General features: G+C 40.4%; 1 protein-coding gene and 1 non-coding gene across 2 annotated transcripts in view; both read right to left on the bottom strand.

Moving 5' to 3' along the window:
• Positions 1-19,235, bottom strand: part of b3gat2 (beta-1,3-glucuronyltransferase 2 (glucuronosyltransferase S)) — a 43,717-nt gene that overhangs the window by 4,837 nt on the left and 19,645 nt on the right. Inside the window, exons 2-3 of the mRNA XM_044046485.1 lie at positions 13,076-13,220; positions 6,592-6,740 (exon numbers count right to left, since the gene is read on the bottom strand). Coding sequence (XP_043902420.1) covers positions 6,592-6,740; positions 13,076-13,220 — 294 coding nt within the window. The remainder of the gene's footprint in view (positions 1-6,591; positions 6,741-13,075; positions 13,221-19,235) is intronic.
• Positions 18,834-18,915, bottom strand: trnal-uag. The gene has a single exon. It is a non-coding gene; the product is annotated as a tRNA-Leu (tRNA).

Below are 19,235 nucleotides of genomic sequence, written 5' to 3'. Positions count from 1 at the left end.
ATGATACCCGACCTTGATATGATCGATGACACTGTGAGAGTTCATAGGTCACGGGGGCAAGTTGTTGTCAATCATGGCTGTGCTTTGGCCACTAACTGATTAAGCTAATTAAGCTAATGCCGCGATCAGACTACACCATACTTTGTCTTTCACGATGGCCGCCGTGTCAGGTTGTCAATCGCAGTGGCACGGATTCTTTCAGTGTCTTCATATCAAAGCGTTGTAGGTGATCCTCGCAGTCTTGTTCTTAGACACACAAAGGAAGACAAAGCAAAAAGATTGTGGACCCGTTCTTGGGTGAAAAGTCCTTACTGTCCACTTATTGACACCCAGAAACCAATGCTAGGGCCGATATATAAAGGTAATGCTGGGAACTACATGATATTTTATCTTTCACAATTGTTACCGTGTCAGATTATCAATCACAGTGGCGCAGATTATTACCGTGTCTTGTTCAGACGACCGGCAAAACTACCGGTATGACCCTGACCAATCATCATCAAGACACGCTGCGATTTCATAGGTCACTGGGCAGACGAGGCAAGGAGTTGAAGAGTGCGTCCACTGATTCCAAAATCTTTGTTTTTTAACTTTGCTATGGTCGTCCCTTGGGGACACGTCAAAGAAGTTGAGGTAACTGTCAAAATGTTTTCTCTGTCACAACAACAACAACAGCAGCAGCAGCAGCAGCAGCAGCAGCAGCAGCAGCATTCCTTGTCTGTTGTCCTTTCGGTCAACGTCCAGGAGCAATGTCGTAAGAGGTGTCAGACGAGACACGCTAGACTAGAGGAGCGCGCCAGATGCCGTCGTTCCGGAGGTTCATAATCCCAATCATAACCCAAATCACTCGAAATTCAGCCTGAATGTGTGTAGTCTGAGACTTGCTTTGTGAGATTGAGCGTTTCTGTTCTTGACGGTAAAGTAAGAAGGTGGGAGATAAAAAAAAAAAAACGCTGTGAAAAATGAAAATCACAGCACCTGGAAAACTCCATCTGCTGAGGAGGATTGTGTGACATGATCCAAAGCTCCACAGCTGCTGCCAGTGCACTCACAGTCTGATTGTTTCTGTTTAATTAGGTCTCAGTTAATGTAGTTTTTCAACAGCTTTTCTTTTATTAATGGAAGGTTGAACAAATAACGGCAAAAAAAAGTCTTAAACAAACGCACTCGCGTGTTTTCTCTGTGAAAAGATTTATTCTCTCGTTTGTGACAATTGATTTCACACTTTTCTTCTCAGTTCAGCGCCACATGCTAGTTTCCTCCACACTGTTTAAACAGTTTGAAGCCTGGTTTTGCAGGAGAAATTGTAATCTCAGAATTTTCTATAATGACTCTATTGTTAGTGCTAAAGAGCAGAACTCTGCAGGATTTTTACAACTTCTGAGTCATTCTGATGATAATACATCTTGTTTTGGGTGGAGTGGGGGGCTGTCGCCACTGCCCCCTACTGCCTGTTAGCGGCCGCCGAGCAAGAATCCTCAGTTTCTTGCAAGAAATACCAGCAATGAGATGAAGGCAGTGATAAAATGTTGTCAGAGGAAGCGAGGAAGAGGAGAGACTGTCTGACCGAGCGACGGGACCACACACGAGTAAACACCAGACCGGACAAGAATTAACAAACACAGAAACCTGTTAAACGGATCCCGACTGGCATGAACATGAAAACACATGCACAGCGACAGTGAGGATAAAGCGGTAGATGAAGGATGGATGTTTGCGGTGATGTCGTAAAAATATGTTCTATGAAACTGTTAAAAAAAGTGAAAAAGCGACCAGACTTGCAAAGTTCCACCACTAGGGGTCTCTCTCTCTTTATCGCTCGCAATCAAAACAATAAGCAAAGACTTTTTCCCTGAAGTAATTTTTCTTTTTATTAGAATATAAAAGTCCTTTTAAATATTTCAATATTTGAAAAATAGTATTTATTCTCAAGACATTTTACCAAAAACAACAAAGCACTGTCACGTGCCACTTAAATTGCACAAAACAGAGGAAACAAGTCAAAACAAAGCTCAGATTTTCTTTTCAAGGTTACAAACTCATGTAAATTGGCTTCAAGTTAAGAAAAAGAAAGTTGACCAGCGTGTGGCAGTGTTTGTTCCATTATCTGTAGGGGTGTCACGATTCTTCAGATCCTTCACTTGAAGGTCGTCTAGTTAAGTCTACGTTCATTGGTTTTATGTCATGATAATTCATTAATTTTTTTGGAAAAATTCCCATTTCCATTGTCAAGATTGTGTCGTGACTGATAAGTTTAATTCCAGGGGTTTTCCGCCACTGAATAAGGTCACATGTCACAGGTATTTGCTCCAAATGAGGACGGAAGAGTTGCCCGTGTCAACAGAGTTGTTTTGTTCGTAGTTCTTAGCTTAGTTCGTAGTCTTAACTATATTTGCAGAAAATCAACAACAATCACCAGAACAGAACTACACTTTTCTCACTTGTCCCATGAGAACTGTTACACACAAGTTTCTGAATCCCGTGTCATCTTCTTTCTGCTCAGCGTCGGCTTTTTACGGCTCATGATGTCACTTCCCTTTTGTGACTGTGACACGACGATAAAGGCTGATGATGTCACAGCCCCGTGTCCGTGCCGCGGCGTTATCGGCAGTGACTGATGATGTCATCGCCTGCTAATGGTCCGTATTAATATCAGCGGGCAGGAGGACAGGACACCTTCCATTAGCGTAATGGGGCTGATAATGATGATGATAGTTTTAACACAGAGCTGCTGCAGCAGCCGACGGCTGTAAATGATGATCCAGCAGCTCCAGGTTTTTTTTATTTATTTATTTTTATCCTATTCCCTGTAGGGAACATTTACCCATAACCCCCCGGGGGACTGGCAGTGCAGCGATGTGACCTACACACATATGGTGAACCAGTAAATTTAGATTTCTCATGTCTTCATTTTTAAGACGACACTTTCTCCACAGAGAGTGAAAAGTACAGTTTTTGCAGAATTACGGAAAAAGAATGGAAGCAGCTACTGGAACGACGGTCGGTTCAGTTTACTCACGGGAGGGTTGTTGTTTTTTTGTTTTTTTTTTCTCTGTCACACTCCACAACACAAAATAACTGCACTGAAGTGACAGTTTAGGTTGTGTTTGAGTTTTTCCTCAGCAGAGGTGAAGCAGAAAAAGTCAGTCTGCTCCGCTGAGCTCCCTCCACTCTTAAAACTGAGCAGTCGTCCTGAGACACTGCAATCTTTTCATGTACTTGCATGACTTTTTTATATTTTGGTTATGTTTGGGGTTTTTTCCTCTCCCTATTTTATTGCTTATTCTACTTTTTATTTTTGTCACTTGTCTTCTTCTGACCTCTTTGCTGCTGTAACAAGTACAGAAGTCAATAAAGTCAAATGTTAAGACACTCATTTAGTACGAATAACACTTTTTTCTTCTTCTACATAGTTGGTGTAGTAGGTGTACTTATTAAGAAGACCTTTCTGCATGGAGTTAGCATGTTCTCCCCGTGTGTGCGTAGCTTTTCTCCGGGTTCCCCAGATACCTCCCACAGTCCAAAAACATGCAGATTTGTGGATTTCTTTGATGGTTGTTTGTCTCCATGTTGCCCTGTTACCCCGCGACCCTGAATGAACGAACATTTGACTCTTTTTCTCACGCCCCTTGATAGCTGATTGAAGTCTCCTGGACTTTAGTGGTTGTTTAGCTCACGAAGAGCTACAAAAAACATGTAGTCGTGGGATAATGTTACCAGTTCTGAGTAGATGATGGTCGGAACAACCCTAAAAATTTAATTTTATTCCAGTCTGAGAGACGTTTCCTCCGCATAATTATTCAGCAGCAGCAAAAACACCTCTAGCAAACCATAGAACAGCATCTGAACCCACTTGGTACGTGTGTTATGATCGTGAAGTTCCTCAGATAAAGTAGAGAAATGGTTGCGTGAACTCTCCAAATGACAATCTGTGCCAAAAATGTTCACTAATATGCTCCTAATATGTTTCCACTCCACCAAAATAAACCTTAGAAATCACAATAAAAGCCTCCAGTATTCCGAGTGTAATGACCGTGAACACGGTCTACGATACGACAGACAACACTGTGCGATATCTCAGCCGCCCATTGGTCGATTTGAATGATTAGCACCAAGAGAGTTGACAGCACGTCAAACCATGAATCAGATTTTTCTTTTAAAGGCAACAAATCCATTTAAATTGGCTTCAAGAAAAAAAAAAAAAAAAAAGGTTCACCAGCGAGTGGCCGTGTCTGCTACATTATCTGTAGGGGGTTCAATCCTCGATTCCACCTGGCAGCTTCAACTCTACCCATGACGTCAAAAAACACTGCTTTTCTCCCCAATGAAGTCATTTTTGTCTCAGAAACATGACCTCGTTGTTACTTAAGCAACATTAGCATCTCATGCTACAAAGTGGGCCATGATGGATACTCATCTGCTCGTTTCCAAAAGCCAGTGCTCGGTGTCAGTGACCTCCTCCACCGCTCCGACATAAAGTGTAATGCGTGTGTGAGCGCACTGAAGTTTGAAAACCCTTTAAAAACAAGTCAACAAACCGAGGTGGTAAATTAATTCCACCTGCCAATGGTGTTGGGGTGGGGGTGGGGTTATTTCTTAAAAAGTAAAAACATAATAGAATCCATTCCTCACACGAAAAGTCCTTTCAGGTGGCTCGCTGACGGCTGTCTGGAGGATGAGTGGCTTCATAAAACCAAGTGCCGACAGGGACTGTGGTAATTTGAGATGAGCTGCATCGATCTAAGCTGTCGCGGCACACAACTAAAATTGATAGCTCTATAACGCCACTTCTATCCAATTCAAGCTGTGAGTCTAAGTTTGACTGTGCCGCCAGCGCCGAGCATCACTCATGCTGTCAACAGCGGGGAGACGGGCCCCGTGTTTAGCTACTGCTGTGATGGTTATTATTATTATTATGAGTGCAGTTTAATATCGAGCCCCCAGATGCACCACGCGTGAACCCACCAGTGCTAGATTAAGACAAATCTGGCTTATATTCAACCCCCGGTCTGCCTCGCTCACCACCGCTGTACAGGTCAGTGCAGCGTGATGACGTAGTTAATATCCAACTAATGAACTGTTTGCTCCGCTCATGAGGAGCCGCTGTGAGGAGGGAAACTCACTGTAATTTGTTAGGGAGCCTTTTGTGCTGCGTTCCGAGTGGGAATTCGGATTAATCCAACCTGAACCTGAAACATTGGAGTTCTGACCTCCAAGTGTCCCTCATGGTAAAACTACAACGATATGCGAATGAGTAAATGCCTCGTGAGAAAGTGGGGAATCTCTGTAAACACAGAATATAACTGAGCAGCTTTCTCTCCCCTTCCTCTCCTCTGTCCCTATTTTTCCTTTCACCACAACCTGTCTAGGCAGATGGCCGAACATCTTTGAGTCTGGTTGTCAGAGATTTCTTTCTGTTTTCTTTCCATCCACTGATGCCTAGTAGTGTTTGCTCGTTGTGTGAATTGTTGGGTTTCTCTGCTCTGGATAATATTGTAAAGGTTTCTGCTTTACTATATACAGTGCCTAGAGATAATGTAGATTGAGGTTTGGCGCTACACAAATAAAATTGAATTGAAATCGAATAGATGTAGAACAAAAAGTAGCTGTACAGGGCACCAGCAAAGAAATCAACGTGGTAGCAGCCTTTTGTTTTAGTCATTAGTCAAAGCTTTGAGAATATCTAACTTGGTAATCTAAAACGTGGACATTTAATGCTAACCAACTCGTGCAGAACCTGTATGATATTATATATATGGAATATCTCTAGGTTTGAAGCGTGTTAGCTTTTTTTAGCATTTGTGACAATATCTCTGGCATTTCTTATCCAAACACAGCAAAAGTCTGTACTGCGCACACTGGTGCCCTTATATACTGTATCTACTGTATATAAGAGTGACATTCTATACAGTCAGATTTATAGATAGATGTCGAATGAGTTCAGACGATGACTCGTATGAACGATTCTGACTAAATATCTAGTTGTGATTATGATATGATGAATAATTACATATTTAAAATGATTAAACTGTGTGATATTTGTGCAGATCTGTGGGAAACAAAGATGTTTTCTTTAGTCTGTAGAATATGATGTGTAAAGGTCAGGACTATATTTAATCTAAAATGGAAATTAAGAATCTAAATGGCTTTAAGAATTATTAACAGATTAGGGAATTTTGCAGTTAACGGTTTACCCCTAGTACAGGGTTTGATCTTTCTGATGATCCTCAAACTCAACTGGAATATGACATCACATCAGTATTTATAGTTATCTATCTATATATATCTATATATATATGTGAATATATATATATATATATACACATATATATATGTACATAATATTTTCTGTGGCAGAATGTTGCGTGCTGAACCTTTTTAAAGACACGCAAGTTACATTTGTCTGTGTAAAAATGCAAAAACGCACCATCTGTTCACATTAGACTAATGTACTGTACTTATTGAAATATGTGGAATATGGAAATGACCGTCCTGCCGTATGCTAATGCTCTTCAAAGGTCCTTCATTAGTATGAAGCCAAAAGGGACACTCTTGACAGACTGTGTTGCCATGGTGACTGGTATTACTGACCCGGGTGCAGTTGTTGGCTTTGGGCTCCAGCTCCGTGACCTTGGTGATCTGCTTGAGGAAGTCGGACTCCTGCATCCCGGGCTGTGAGCCGCGGCGTTTGAAGAGCGCGCGGGGGTTCGCCAGAATCACCTGTAGGTTCACCGCGAAACCTGAGAGTGTGAGAGCGAGAGAGACAGAGGGGAGGAGGGGGAGAGAACGAGGGGGAGGCGGGGTGAGAAGGCCAGTCGGTGTGAATTAAAAGCATATTATGAGTCTATTATAATCAGAGCAGAAGATGATAGAGTGCATTAGTGTATCCAGTGACTGTGATATGATATGGAATTCATTTAGCACAGAGGTAATTACACCACAGACGAGAAGCAAAAGCATGAGACACGTTCAGAATGTCCGTCACTGCAGCGAGTGTGAATATGAAGAGTTGACCTGTAACCAGATTTAATCAATCTGATTCCAACACTGAAGCCACTTCACTTTATATTAGAGATTACAGTTTTGTACAATATTGGTCAAAATCACTAAAGTAGTAACTGGATTTATGTAATAGGATAAAAAAAAAAAAAAGCTTAAATATTGGTCAATATTGGTCCAAAAGTGGATAAAAATCTGAAGATTAGTAACCAGATTTAATTAGTCTGATTGAAAAAAAAATTTAAAGCAAAGAGGGCTTAAAAAGTGAAACGTATTCACTTTATACTGTGGACAAGCAAATCCAACACTCACGATCAGTATTTGTACAAAAGTGGTCAAACTCACTAGATCAGTAACCAGATTTAATCCATCAGATTGAAACATGTTAATCTGAAATACCGTAACATTAGAAGTGAGCCAGTCCAATACTCATCATGCATCACTATTGGTCCAAAAGCGAATAATATCACGAGATCAGTAAGCAGATTTAACCAATCTCAGAAAGTAACAGTAATATTTGTTTTTTTTTAAGATGAAAAGACCAAGAGGGTTACAATGACATTTCTGTTTATAATGTAACATGAGAAGAAAAAGCTGAAGAGAAATTCAAAATGTTCATGATTGTAATGTGATGTAGTGTCGACCTGTAACCAGAAAAAAAACATTATAATCTAACGTTCCATAATTATATTTTGGGTTTTAAAAGAAAACTTTTACTATTAATGAGAAATGAGTCAGTCTGATACTCCACATCAGTTTTGGTACAACAGGAAAAAAAATAGATATAATCTCTAAACCCTTAATATAATATATTAACAGTGGTTCTTTCAGCACAAACAATTTAATTAAGTATAAAAGAAGGAAACAGCTTGGAGTCATTTAATTTTCTTTTAAAATTGAACATTTTGAAGATTTGAATTAGCACTTCTTAATCATTGGAGCTTGATGTTTTTGTTTGTGGTTTAATGGTTTTAAAAGTGGTAAAAATCCTTGCTTTTGTAGATGGTGGAGAGACACGTTCATAAAAATGACATCAGGTATAAACTGTGTGAGTTCCTGTCCTCGCTGCAGCTCCAGGTTTCCCCCACTGGGGCTTAAAGAAATTAATCCCATCAGCACCTCCTCCTCTCCATCAGTCTCCCTGCTGAGTCATGCTCGCAGCCTTCCTGCTGAGTCATGAAGACAGAAACCCGCTGTACTGTACTGCACATTCACATCAATACAAGTTTAACTTAATTACCCGGTAGATGATGCTTGAGAGAAAACAAAACTCACGTTCTTGTGACATCAATAAACCATTTACTTTCCTAAAAAGATTGATTTATGGTGTAATTTAGGGCTGAAACTAAGGATTCTTTTAATTAATAACTCATCTAGTCATCATTTCAATCAATTTAATTGATTAGTTTCATCCTAAAAATGCAGCAAAAAATGTAATTAATGTTTCTTAATGTTAAAAAAAAGGTCACCATCCTCAAATGTTAAGTTAAAAAAAAGAAAAAAAAAAGCAGCATGACAGGAGGGAAAAAATCTTTTCTTCCAGAAAATGCTGTGATCTTCTCTCCTCAAAGTCTCGCCGTAATTAGTGAATATTTATTCATGCAAATTGTTCGTGGGTGGTGCGCCTTGGCAATCACTGCATCAGTTTGAGAACTCACCGCCCTTCTTCCCTCGAAGTCTGCAGCTGTGGTGAAGGACTGACACATGCTCAGTGCTCGCCTGGTGTTCGAGGTATAGATTTCAGAAGTTGCCAGAGAAGATAAAATAATCTGACGCTATATCTTCGTCTTTCCTCGTGCAGTAGAATAATCTATCTATCTATCTATCTATCTATCTATCTATCTATCTAACGACACGACTGACTGAACGTTAAACAAAGACTGAAGTTAAATCTACAATAAAAGTAATGTTTTTACTATTGATGTGAGGTTGCTCTGAGTTTCTGAGTTGGAAAATCCAACTTAAGTGGGCCGTTCCAGTTGACATTTCCTACTAAGAACTTGTAAATTGCAGCCACAACGCACACGCACCCTTGGCTACATACATAGGCATGTTACACTTCTATTATTTATGGTCATTTTCAAAGGCAAACCCTATTTCTTTCCGTCGCAGTAACCTCTCGGCAGACACACTCGCTGTGCGGACAACAAAGAGAACACGAGCTGCAGCAAACACACCGTGAGGCTCGGGCGTAAATGCAGCTATCAAAGCAAAACAAAAAGTATTTAGTGTTTCCACACACACACACACACACACACACACACACACACACACACACCACAAAAGAGCTTTTACCACAGCACAAAAACTCTTGTTTACCAAAACACACACACACAGAGACCTGATGTGATGCCTGTAACAATGTCAGGTTGCACTGCTTTCAGGTGCATTATTGCTGCTGCTGTGTGTGTGTGTGTTGCCTCAGGCTAATCATCATATGATAAATGCAGCACAGGTGGAGCGGATTGAATTAGAGCAGATACAAAATGGACATTTCCTGCCCTGCAGTCATGTTTGCCCAGGAGGCTAATGTCCACAATCTGCACTTACTTTGTCCTACTTTTTTTCCCTGACCCACTCTCACTGACCTATATGACTTTATGCATCTATTTAATACTAATTTAAGAATCACCTACCGTCCTGGTAGACCGTTCACTTCACTGCACCAAAGTCCATTGAGAAAATCAGCATTTTTAGCTCACACAGATACAGGAACTGCTGGTCTACTACTGCCTCATTTTTGGTTAACTTGGGTAAGTCCAAAGAAAGGATTTCAAACACTAAAGTCCAAAAATAACACATTAAACTTACCGAGGAAGGCAGCAGTGGATGGTGGTGTGCAGTGGTGTAGGAACAGTGCTGTAAAAATGACGATTTTCTCTATGGGATTTGGTGCAGAAGTGTGGGTGGTAAACAAACCAAAACAAACTTCAGTTTTCCAGTCAGAAACGGCCGTGAGCTAAAGAGGCAAATGTATTCAAACACTTAAGATGCTGTACTATTTTTATGAGGTAAAATATTATTTCCCTGGTGTCTCTACTGACAGCCATGTTTCCACTATAGGGCCACAGCTTCTTAGATGTGACTATTTTCTAGTTTCTTTGCTCCATGTAACTAAAAATCATAAAAACAGAATAATTTTATCATTTTTTATTTAACGCGATTTTTCTAAATTTTCTGCGTTTCTGTTCCATGTCAACCTAAACAATCAAACATATAAGTGAATAATTCAATTCTATTTTCTGTAAAAATCACAGAGATTGCTAAATAGCTTATATATCTACACTGCACGCGTTGACTCGCTCCTCGCTCCTCGCTCCTCCAGCTCAGGAGCAGTGTCACCTGGGGTTAAACACTCTGGTGTCCTCATCTCAGCAAACACTCCCACCACGGAACAAGTGCCACTTCAACGAAAGCACAATCATCTTTGTGTTGCTGTGGCTCTGTTTTCCATCCATATTGAATTGCAACTATGATCACACAGACCTCCTGAAAATAGGTTTACAACAAAGCCGGACTGTGGAAGTGAGATGTAGAATTCATAAAACATACAGGAGGAGACTCACGGTGACCTGTGTTTGTTCAAACATCTTCAACTGCTTCAAATAATGTGTATTTATCACCCAATAGTTCCTCTCAAGGGTTTAACATGTGTCTTCTGATGCAGTCTATACTCCTCTACAATACTAACTTAGCAACAGTTTTTAGCTAAAGTATTATGTCTCTTTTCTATGCAATTAACCAAATTATTCGTTATCTACTCTATCCACTGTGCAAAACATTAGTTAGCATCTTCTACATGTTTGGTTATTCACACTAATAGCCTCTCTTTCTAGTTAGCTAAAATATTAGTTAACCTCTCCATCTAGTTGACCAACATATTAGTTAGCTTCTCTATCTAGTTAGCCAAAATATTAGTGAGCCTCTCTATCTAGTTAACTGAAGTATTCGCTATCCAGTTAGCCAAAATATTAGTTAGCCTCTCTATCTAGTTAACTTAAGTATTCTCTATCCAGTTAGCCAAAGTATTAGTTAGCCTCTCTATCGAGTTAGCTAAATTATTAGTTAGCATCTATGTCTAGTTAGCCAAGGTATTAGTTAGCCTCTCTATTTAGTTAGACAAGGTATTAGTTAGCCTCTCTATCTAGTTAGCTAAAGTATTTGTTAACCTGTCTATCAAGTTAGCCAAGGTATTACTTAGCCTCTCTATCTAGTTAGCAAAAGTATTAGTCAGCCTCTCTATCCACTTAGCCAAATGATTAGCTTCTTGAGCCAGTTAGCAAAATCCTACATATCCAGTTAGCTAAAGTATTGTCTTCTCATATTCACCCATGACTAACACACCAATATATTGAAGACGGGGTTTAAAACTCAGCTGCGTTAATTGTGTTAATGTTTTAACACGTTAAACTTTGATTTAAGCCTAAAATCAATTTTAAGCTAAATCCATACGTTTTAATTTAAAAAGGTGTTTAGATAAAAAAAAACCATTGCATCCAGACAGATGAGTGTATAGCTCCACACTAACTCACTTAAAAACATCACACAACCATTCAAATAAATGTGAGTGTAAAACAATAGTGAAAACAGGAGAAAGGGAAAGTGTTTGACTTTCACAGCTAACAGTCACTCCAAAGGTTTCCATTTTTACTTATTTATATAAAATGGTTTTCAGATGTGTTTGGATGTAGGGAATTTGTTATCCAGTTTCTATGTTTTGCAAACGGAGTCTGATGTGCTTCTGTGTGAAATTTGCATTTGCAGTGAGTGTACATGTTGGTTCAAGTGCAGGCAGGTGTGCACGTGCGCGTGTGCATGTGTGTGTGTGTGTGTGTGTGTGTGTGCGTGCGTGCAGCACAGTCACCGTCCTGGTGCCTTTTGTGTCTGACTCAAATGAGACAGAGCCGTGGATGTGAGGGAGTCTTCAGTGTTCTGCTAACAATACAACTCTGTACAACACAATGCCATGAGGACACGCACTGGCACTCACTCAGCGCTCTGCAGACACCCTATTGTAAATCCTATGAATAATAATTTAAGAGTGAATAAAGTTTGGGGGCGTCAGACGGTCGCTGTTATTCTTGGAGGAGGAAGAAGAAAAAAAAGAGAGGCTAAAATGCTTCGTAACACGGCCACGGCTGTAAATCTTAGCGCTGCAAATTGACAGTGTAATTATGTAGAGCTGCGTAAAAGTAAGGCTGATAATTACTGTGTGTGTGTGTGTGTGTGTGTAGAAATACTTGTATTTGCTACCTCTTTAGGACCTTTTCTGGCCAGGGCCAGTTGTCCTCATTGAGACCAAAACCTCATTTCTAGTTATGGTTAAGATTAGGATTACGCTGTCCAGATGAATGCAAGTCAATGTTAGTCCTTAAAAGAATAGATATAATAGATATGTGCCATGTCATGTGGACCAAATGTCAAACACACCTATCTTTGTGTGGACATTTTGGCTTTAACAGGCGTTTTGAGGATGAAAACCTGGTTTTTAGGCTAAGAGATAAGGACATTTAGTTGTGATAGTTAAGGTTAAGGTAAGGAGCTAGTGAATGCATTATGTCTATGAGTATCCACACACAGAATACAAAACCAGCATGTGTGCATTCAGAGGAGGATGGTGAGGTAAGATCCTGAGATCTTGGTCATGGGGGAGAGAAAAAAATGAGAGGTTAACTCTTGTTATTGTAGTTTAATTAAGATTAATCCCAGAGGGCGGACATGTGTGTGTTTCACACCCATTATTTCTATATACAGTACATTTATATACATTAAGAGGGTTTATTGGCAGAATTGACTAGCTGATAATAAGTGATATAATTGTATAATAAGTGTTGAATGTGAGGTTTTTCATTTACTGATTCCGCTCCAGTTGCACTTAACAGTCTACATTTACTCCATTTCCCAAGATTTAAAGGTGAATACAGACTTTATCACTTTAATATGTTGTAATATTTTCTTAATGGAGAGTTGTGTTACATTTTAAATACAGAAGAAAAAAAAAGAAAGAGCTGTGATTGAAAATGAGTGTTGTTTTGGTTCGTGTCGACGTAATCCCTTAAATGAAGTGAATCCGTACCTGCCATGTCTGTGGCGAACGGTCTGTCCGGCCTCCAGCCGGTGTACCAGCCCACAACTTTACCCCCAGACACCAGGGGGCGCTCGTAAGCTCTGCCACCCACAAACCCCACAGGCCACACGGACACACCTTGAGTGCTGCGCATCTGTGAAGAAGAAGGAGAAGAAAAGATCAGATTAGATTTGATAATTAAAGGTGCACTGCCTTAATGTTGGTCGTCGTTGAGAGTGTTAGTGTGTATACAGCAGCAGTGCAAGGGTGGGCGGGGACAATGGTTGTCCTTCTGGAGATGGAGTGGCGACCTCTTCAGGCCGTGACCCCGTCTTTTGCCCCTGGTCTGTGGGATTGGCTCCAGCGACCCCAGTGACCCTCATGTGGAGGATAAAGCGGTAGACGCCGATTTTTTTGATTTTTTTGATTTAAGCAAAAGCAACGCCGCTTCCGTAAGACTGCACGAGTGATTAGAGAACCTCCTCTGAAATGTGGCGCGAGAGCAGCCGGCGCTGACTCCGAGGTTAATGGAATAGAAGCTTAAATGAAACTGTGCCGCGAAGCCGCCCTTCCATTTCACAGTGAATGAATCTGCACACAGCCTGAAGCGGTGCGTCGGGGAAATAAAAGGGACAGCAAGACGGAGGGTGTGAGGACAGTTGTGTTGTTTTTTAACGCGGGAGTGTAAGAGACATCTGTATATGCGCGTGTGAGATATTCTATTTTCCGCAGCCGACCACCCTGAAGCCCATTCTTTCAGACGCTGCTCCTCCATCGCTCACCCAAACAGCCTCCAGCCAGTCGCTCATGACACCACAACAGAAGCACATCAGTAAGCAACGCCACGTTACCGGCGCTCACACCCATCACTGTGACGCGTGGATGTTAAAGCCACCACGAAAACCAATTGTATATACATCACGGAACTGTGAAGCGTCCTGGCAACCATGAAGAAGTGTCTTGTTGTGTGTGTGTGTGTGTGTGTGTCAGGCAGAGGCGTTAAAAATATCACAAACAAACCCCTGTTTCCAGAGAAAGTGAGACACGTTCTAAAAATATAGTCTGTGTTTTGAATAAAAGAAAGAAAAGGCAGAATTCAACACATATTTAATGAAATTGGCAAATTACTAAAGCAGCAATTTTTAGACCGTTCTGTGTTCTATGAACTTTTAAAATAAAAAACATAACTCTTAGAGATGATTCATATCTTTATGACCTAGTTTGGTCAGTTTTTGAGAAAAAGACATCAAAATAACAATTTTAAAATAAAAGTGTTTGTTTTGGAACGATACAAAGTTCACAATATGAACATATTTATGATGCAAAATAATAATTAATATATTAATTAAAAAAAACATGCTTAAATAACTCATTCTAACTTTATATTAAGTGGCTTCCGCTTGATAGTAATTAAGGGAGTTTGAGAATTATACTTCAATCCTAACCCTAACCCAGGAAGAAAATAAGGAATAAGATTAAGAAAGACAATATTAGCAGCAGATAAAGTATGTACTATAACATGAAATACAGTATAACATGAGAAAAGTATGTGCTTATGAAGAGATATGACCTTTTTTTTGTGTCAATAAATATAATATAACTAAATATTAAGTAGAATAAAGAGCACAGTCAACAAACTAAAACAAAAATAGAGGCAACAAGAAACTATAACATTTGAATTTCTTGTGAAAATACCCTTGGGAATTCTGTGTATTTACATCTCAAGTTTTCCTGTTCTTTCTGTTGCCAATTTTTGGTCCCAAACTAAAGTACAATACTAAAATGCTGAGTCAGCAATTCCCTGTTTCAGCCATTGTGTTTAAAAAGCAGCATTGTAGAAAAAGGAGCATTTATCACATGAAACTGCTGAATCACCAGAGTTTCTTTTTGAGCAGTACGATTCACCACTTTATACATTTCATAAATTCAGAGAAACATGCTGAGTCAGCAATGCCCAATAACAGTTTTCCCGTGTCAGCCTTTTCTCTCATCAAAGGCAGATTGGTATTGACTAACCCATTTATTTTAAATAGAAATCAAATGGCAGGAAAAAAGGTTTAATGTTTCAAATGATATTGAATTGGAAATTTAGGAGACTGCGTCCAAAAACTCTTAATTTAGCAAACCCTTTCAGATCTGACAGAGGGAGCATTTGTGTGTATACAGCAGTAGTGCAGGGGCGGTCGGGGTCAAGGACTGTTTGTGTTTTTTATGTCTGTACGACAAACATGCTCGGACATTTCCGTAGGGTGCAAATCGGCAAAATGGACACCAAAATGGCCGACTTCCTGTTGAGTTGAGGCCATGGTTACGGTCGACTTTTTGTCTTGTTCTATAACCAAGTATCGAGTGGCGCTACCTTCATGCTTCAAGTTTCAAGAGTTTTTTTATCCACGTTAACCCCCTCAAAGCCACAGATATAACAATAATCTGCCATTGATTTTCAACAGAAATCAATGGCAGAAAAAAGGTTTACTGTTTCAAACGTATTCAAAATAAGACAAACATGACATTTGATGAAACAGTGTCATCAAATGACAGCACCTGACTTCAACCTCAAACACCTTTTGTCTCTCATGTCTCCTCCTCTTGCCATCGCTCGTGTGCGACTCCTTAATGCCTCCATCTCCCTCTCTTTCTCCTGTCTGCGTCCCTGAATGACGCCTGGAGCTTTGAAAACTCTTTCCCTATAAATACCCTGCATGGCCCCTTGAGTTCCCCCCGTGTGTGACACTAAAACCCTTCCCCCTCGTTCCTCTTTTGCTGCTGTCTGCCTTTTTCTCTCCAGTCATTTTTCAAAGACTCCTGTTTCTTCTGGTTTGTAAAAAAAACAGATGAAAAGAAAGAGAGGCTGACTGTGTGTGAGCGAAAGAGAGAGGGAGGGAGAGTTGGCCGTTTCCAGATCAGTCCTGGAGGACGATCGTTATTTTGGCTTAGCGATTAAGTCCTAGTTTGACTGCTAATGATCCCCGGGTTTGAGATGCTGCGCCTCAAAGCTCAGACTCATTATGAGACAGAGTGAGAGTGAGAGTGGAAACAGAGTCTGTGGACGTGCTAACATTCCCAAGCACTGGCCGGATAAACACTGATCCAAATCTTTAACCACTTTGAAGAACAACATTTGATTTTTGGCTCCTAGAAAATCCACATTTACACGGCGAGATGTTTGAAAACACTTTCAGTTGCGTCTCTTTGATTGTGTCTTCTTCAATTCACCACGCGGAGTTAACGTGGAGGTTCTCACAAAGTCATTCTCAAGCGCCGTCAAGGAGAGTCATCACTGTTTGTTCACTTTTTTTATCCTATAAAAACGTCAAGTCATGCCCCCTCTCCTCCACCTGCGTCATCCGCAACCGAGCACCCACCAGCTGTCAGTCACACTGCTGTTGACTCATATGTGCCCAACGTTGTCTGCATTTTTACTCTTAACCCTCTCTTATGACCATCATGATAATCAGGCTGTCTGGATTTATTTTTCGTTTTATGACTGCAGAATAAAAAAAATAAAAACATTTCAATGAGTGAGTTAACTTTCACTTTTCCATATCTGGCAGTTATTCAAGCGTTTAGGAATTACGGTAGTGAGAAGCATGTGACACGCCGGTCAAACTGAATCATTTTTACACCATTGCCACCCTGGTGGATATTCAGTATATTCCTACAATCCAAACGTCTACATCCTTTTTTTTAATGTATGGTCTATGGGTGGACATTTTGCACAGATCTGCCACATCTCCACCTCCGGTGTCAAAATTTGGCCTCAACTACATATAAATTATGTCATGATAACAAATGTTATCTGGGTGAAAATATGTTATTTATAGCTGTATTTTTCTAATGAGCTGACAACTACTGAAAGACTTACTTTATTAGGTACACCCTTTCAACTGCATTTTAATACACATACAGGTACCCAATCCCCATTACTTGTTGTTAACTGGTGACCCTAAATTGACCCCACCCACGGGTGTAGTGTACTCCCAGTACCCGGTGTAAAAATCTCAATCAAATCAAATGTGCGGATCATCCGCTGTAGCGACCCCTGGAGAAGGAGGAGAAAAAGGAATCTGATCAGCCAATCATGTGGCACCAATTTAGGCATAAAAAATAAAAAAGGCATAATGGGCTGTATTTACAACCCTAAACCACCTAACCTTTTACCTAATAAAATGGCCAGTGAGTTAAAATACACATTTCCCTCATGACATCCTTCATATTTCATCAAAATTAGCTGAAAGCATCTTGAAAATTGTGTGTTACCATCAGAGAACAGCGTGACGAGACTACGTTTGCTAATCACACTTCAGAATGACTCTGTTGAGGTAATTGAATTATTTTCACATTTTCCCGTCCGGGTTTTTTTTGTACTCGAAGCGAAGGCCCAGCGACAGCTCAGTGGGTCGCTCGTGCATTAATCTGACCAGATGCAGAGATTCATGGGTTTTTATCTGATGGAAGAAAGAAGATGTCAATAATCTGCTCTGCAGGTGATTAAAATGACATCTGCTTCAAAACAAATGCCTGATGTGCTTTTCCAAATTGCATTAAACGGGTGACATAAACACCGTGGGCTGCCAGCGCACGGCCACATCAACAGCTTTCTTCTTGTTTTCTTGTCTTTATAGCCTTCATTTATCCATTATGACTGGAGCGTGTCCAGCTCGGCTGTTATCTGTGTATAAAGTGAGTCTGTGTATCTGGGGTGTCATTAGATTTTAAAACGACTCTCGGAAGCAACCGGTCTGACCCGTTTATGTGATCCGAGGATTAAGAATCACATTAGAATAACAAGTTAAGTTCGACTCGGCGCAGAGAGTAAAGCGCTTGACAGTTTGGCAGCGATCGGGACTGTGATCACAATCACTTTCATCCGTCATCATCAAAAAAAAGAGAGAAAAAAGTTCTGTTAAAAGCAGCTTTTGCCGACAGCTGCGGAGTAAAGCGGACAACGTCTCAATTTTCATTTTCAGAGCCGGCGCGCGCCGTCTTATCGACAACTACTCAACGTCAGCGTGTTTGCTGCGAGCCAAACAAAGCTGTGGGGTGGCGCCGCTTCAACAGATGGTGCATTATTCTCCTCGCTGGCTACTGCTCTGGCACGTGCTGCTGCTGTTTTTGTTTTTTTTGATGCCACCATCTGCAGGCGACTGCTGGCACGGGGAGAGCTTTGCGGGACAAAATCCGAGTCGTACCTTGTGAAGGTTGGGTGAGCACAATGTGAGCGAGGACAATAAAAACGGCAACATGTGCATTTCCCGCCAGAAATTGTAGTTGGGGGATGTTGAGTGTTCTCGCCGTGAACTGCGTCTTTCAGTCCATTTAAAACATGTAGTAGTCTGAAAACATTTGAAATACCCGCGATAATGTCCAAAATGTTTGATGTAAAGTTGTTGAAATTGGCAAATGAAATAAATAGTGACGGAAACATGGCATGATAATGATAAAACTATTATATTTCACTACAAATTGCCTGTCTTTGATTTGCCCAGAAAAGTCACAGAAAATAATCGTTTCGTTGAGTTTAAAATAATAATTTGAAATGGTACAAACCATGTTTTGTCATGATTTCTTTATTTAGCTGGAAACTGACCAGGTCACGACCAAGAGTAATAAAAATTAAGATAGCAGGGAAAACATTTGAAATACCGGTGATAATGTGAACCTGTCTGAACCAGTTTAGTTGTTGAAATTACTAAACAAATTTATGATATATTTCACAGTCTTAAAGTCAACTCCTTTCCTTTTGGCAACCCATAAGTTAATAAATTGGCAGCGGTGGGATTCGAACCCACGCCATCGAAATGACTGGAGCCTAAATCCAGCGCCTTAGACCCCTCGGCCATGCTACCATCTCACTTTATTTTCTTTCCTTACCGGACACTAGATCATCCTGGCAACTTACACCCTTAAAGACTTAACCTGCTCTGGTCTGGGTAATGGCCAGATTTTAAGATTGAAATCGGAAAAATAAAAAAGAGTCTTACTTTCTCTCTTTGAAGATCTGTTCCACCAAACATTTAATTAATATGTTAAATATCCACCAATAGCGTGAATGAAAGGGAGACAGTGTTACCTAACCATGGTTATAGTTTTCTGTTTTGCTTCCATGTCTACAAGAAATTGATCCAACTAAATCTGTCAATATTTTCATCTCCACTCTGAGATGTTT

The sequence above is a fragment of the Solea senegalensis genome, linkage group LG15, assembly GCF_019176455.1.
Source record: "Solea senegalensis isolate Sse05_10M linkage group LG15, IFAPA_SoseM_1, whole genome shotgun sequence".
Lineage (NCBI taxonomy): Eukaryota > Metazoa > Chordata > Actinopteri > Pleuronectiformes > Soleidae > Solea > Solea senegalensis.
This window is presented reverse-complemented; position numbering and strand designations above follow the sequence as displayed.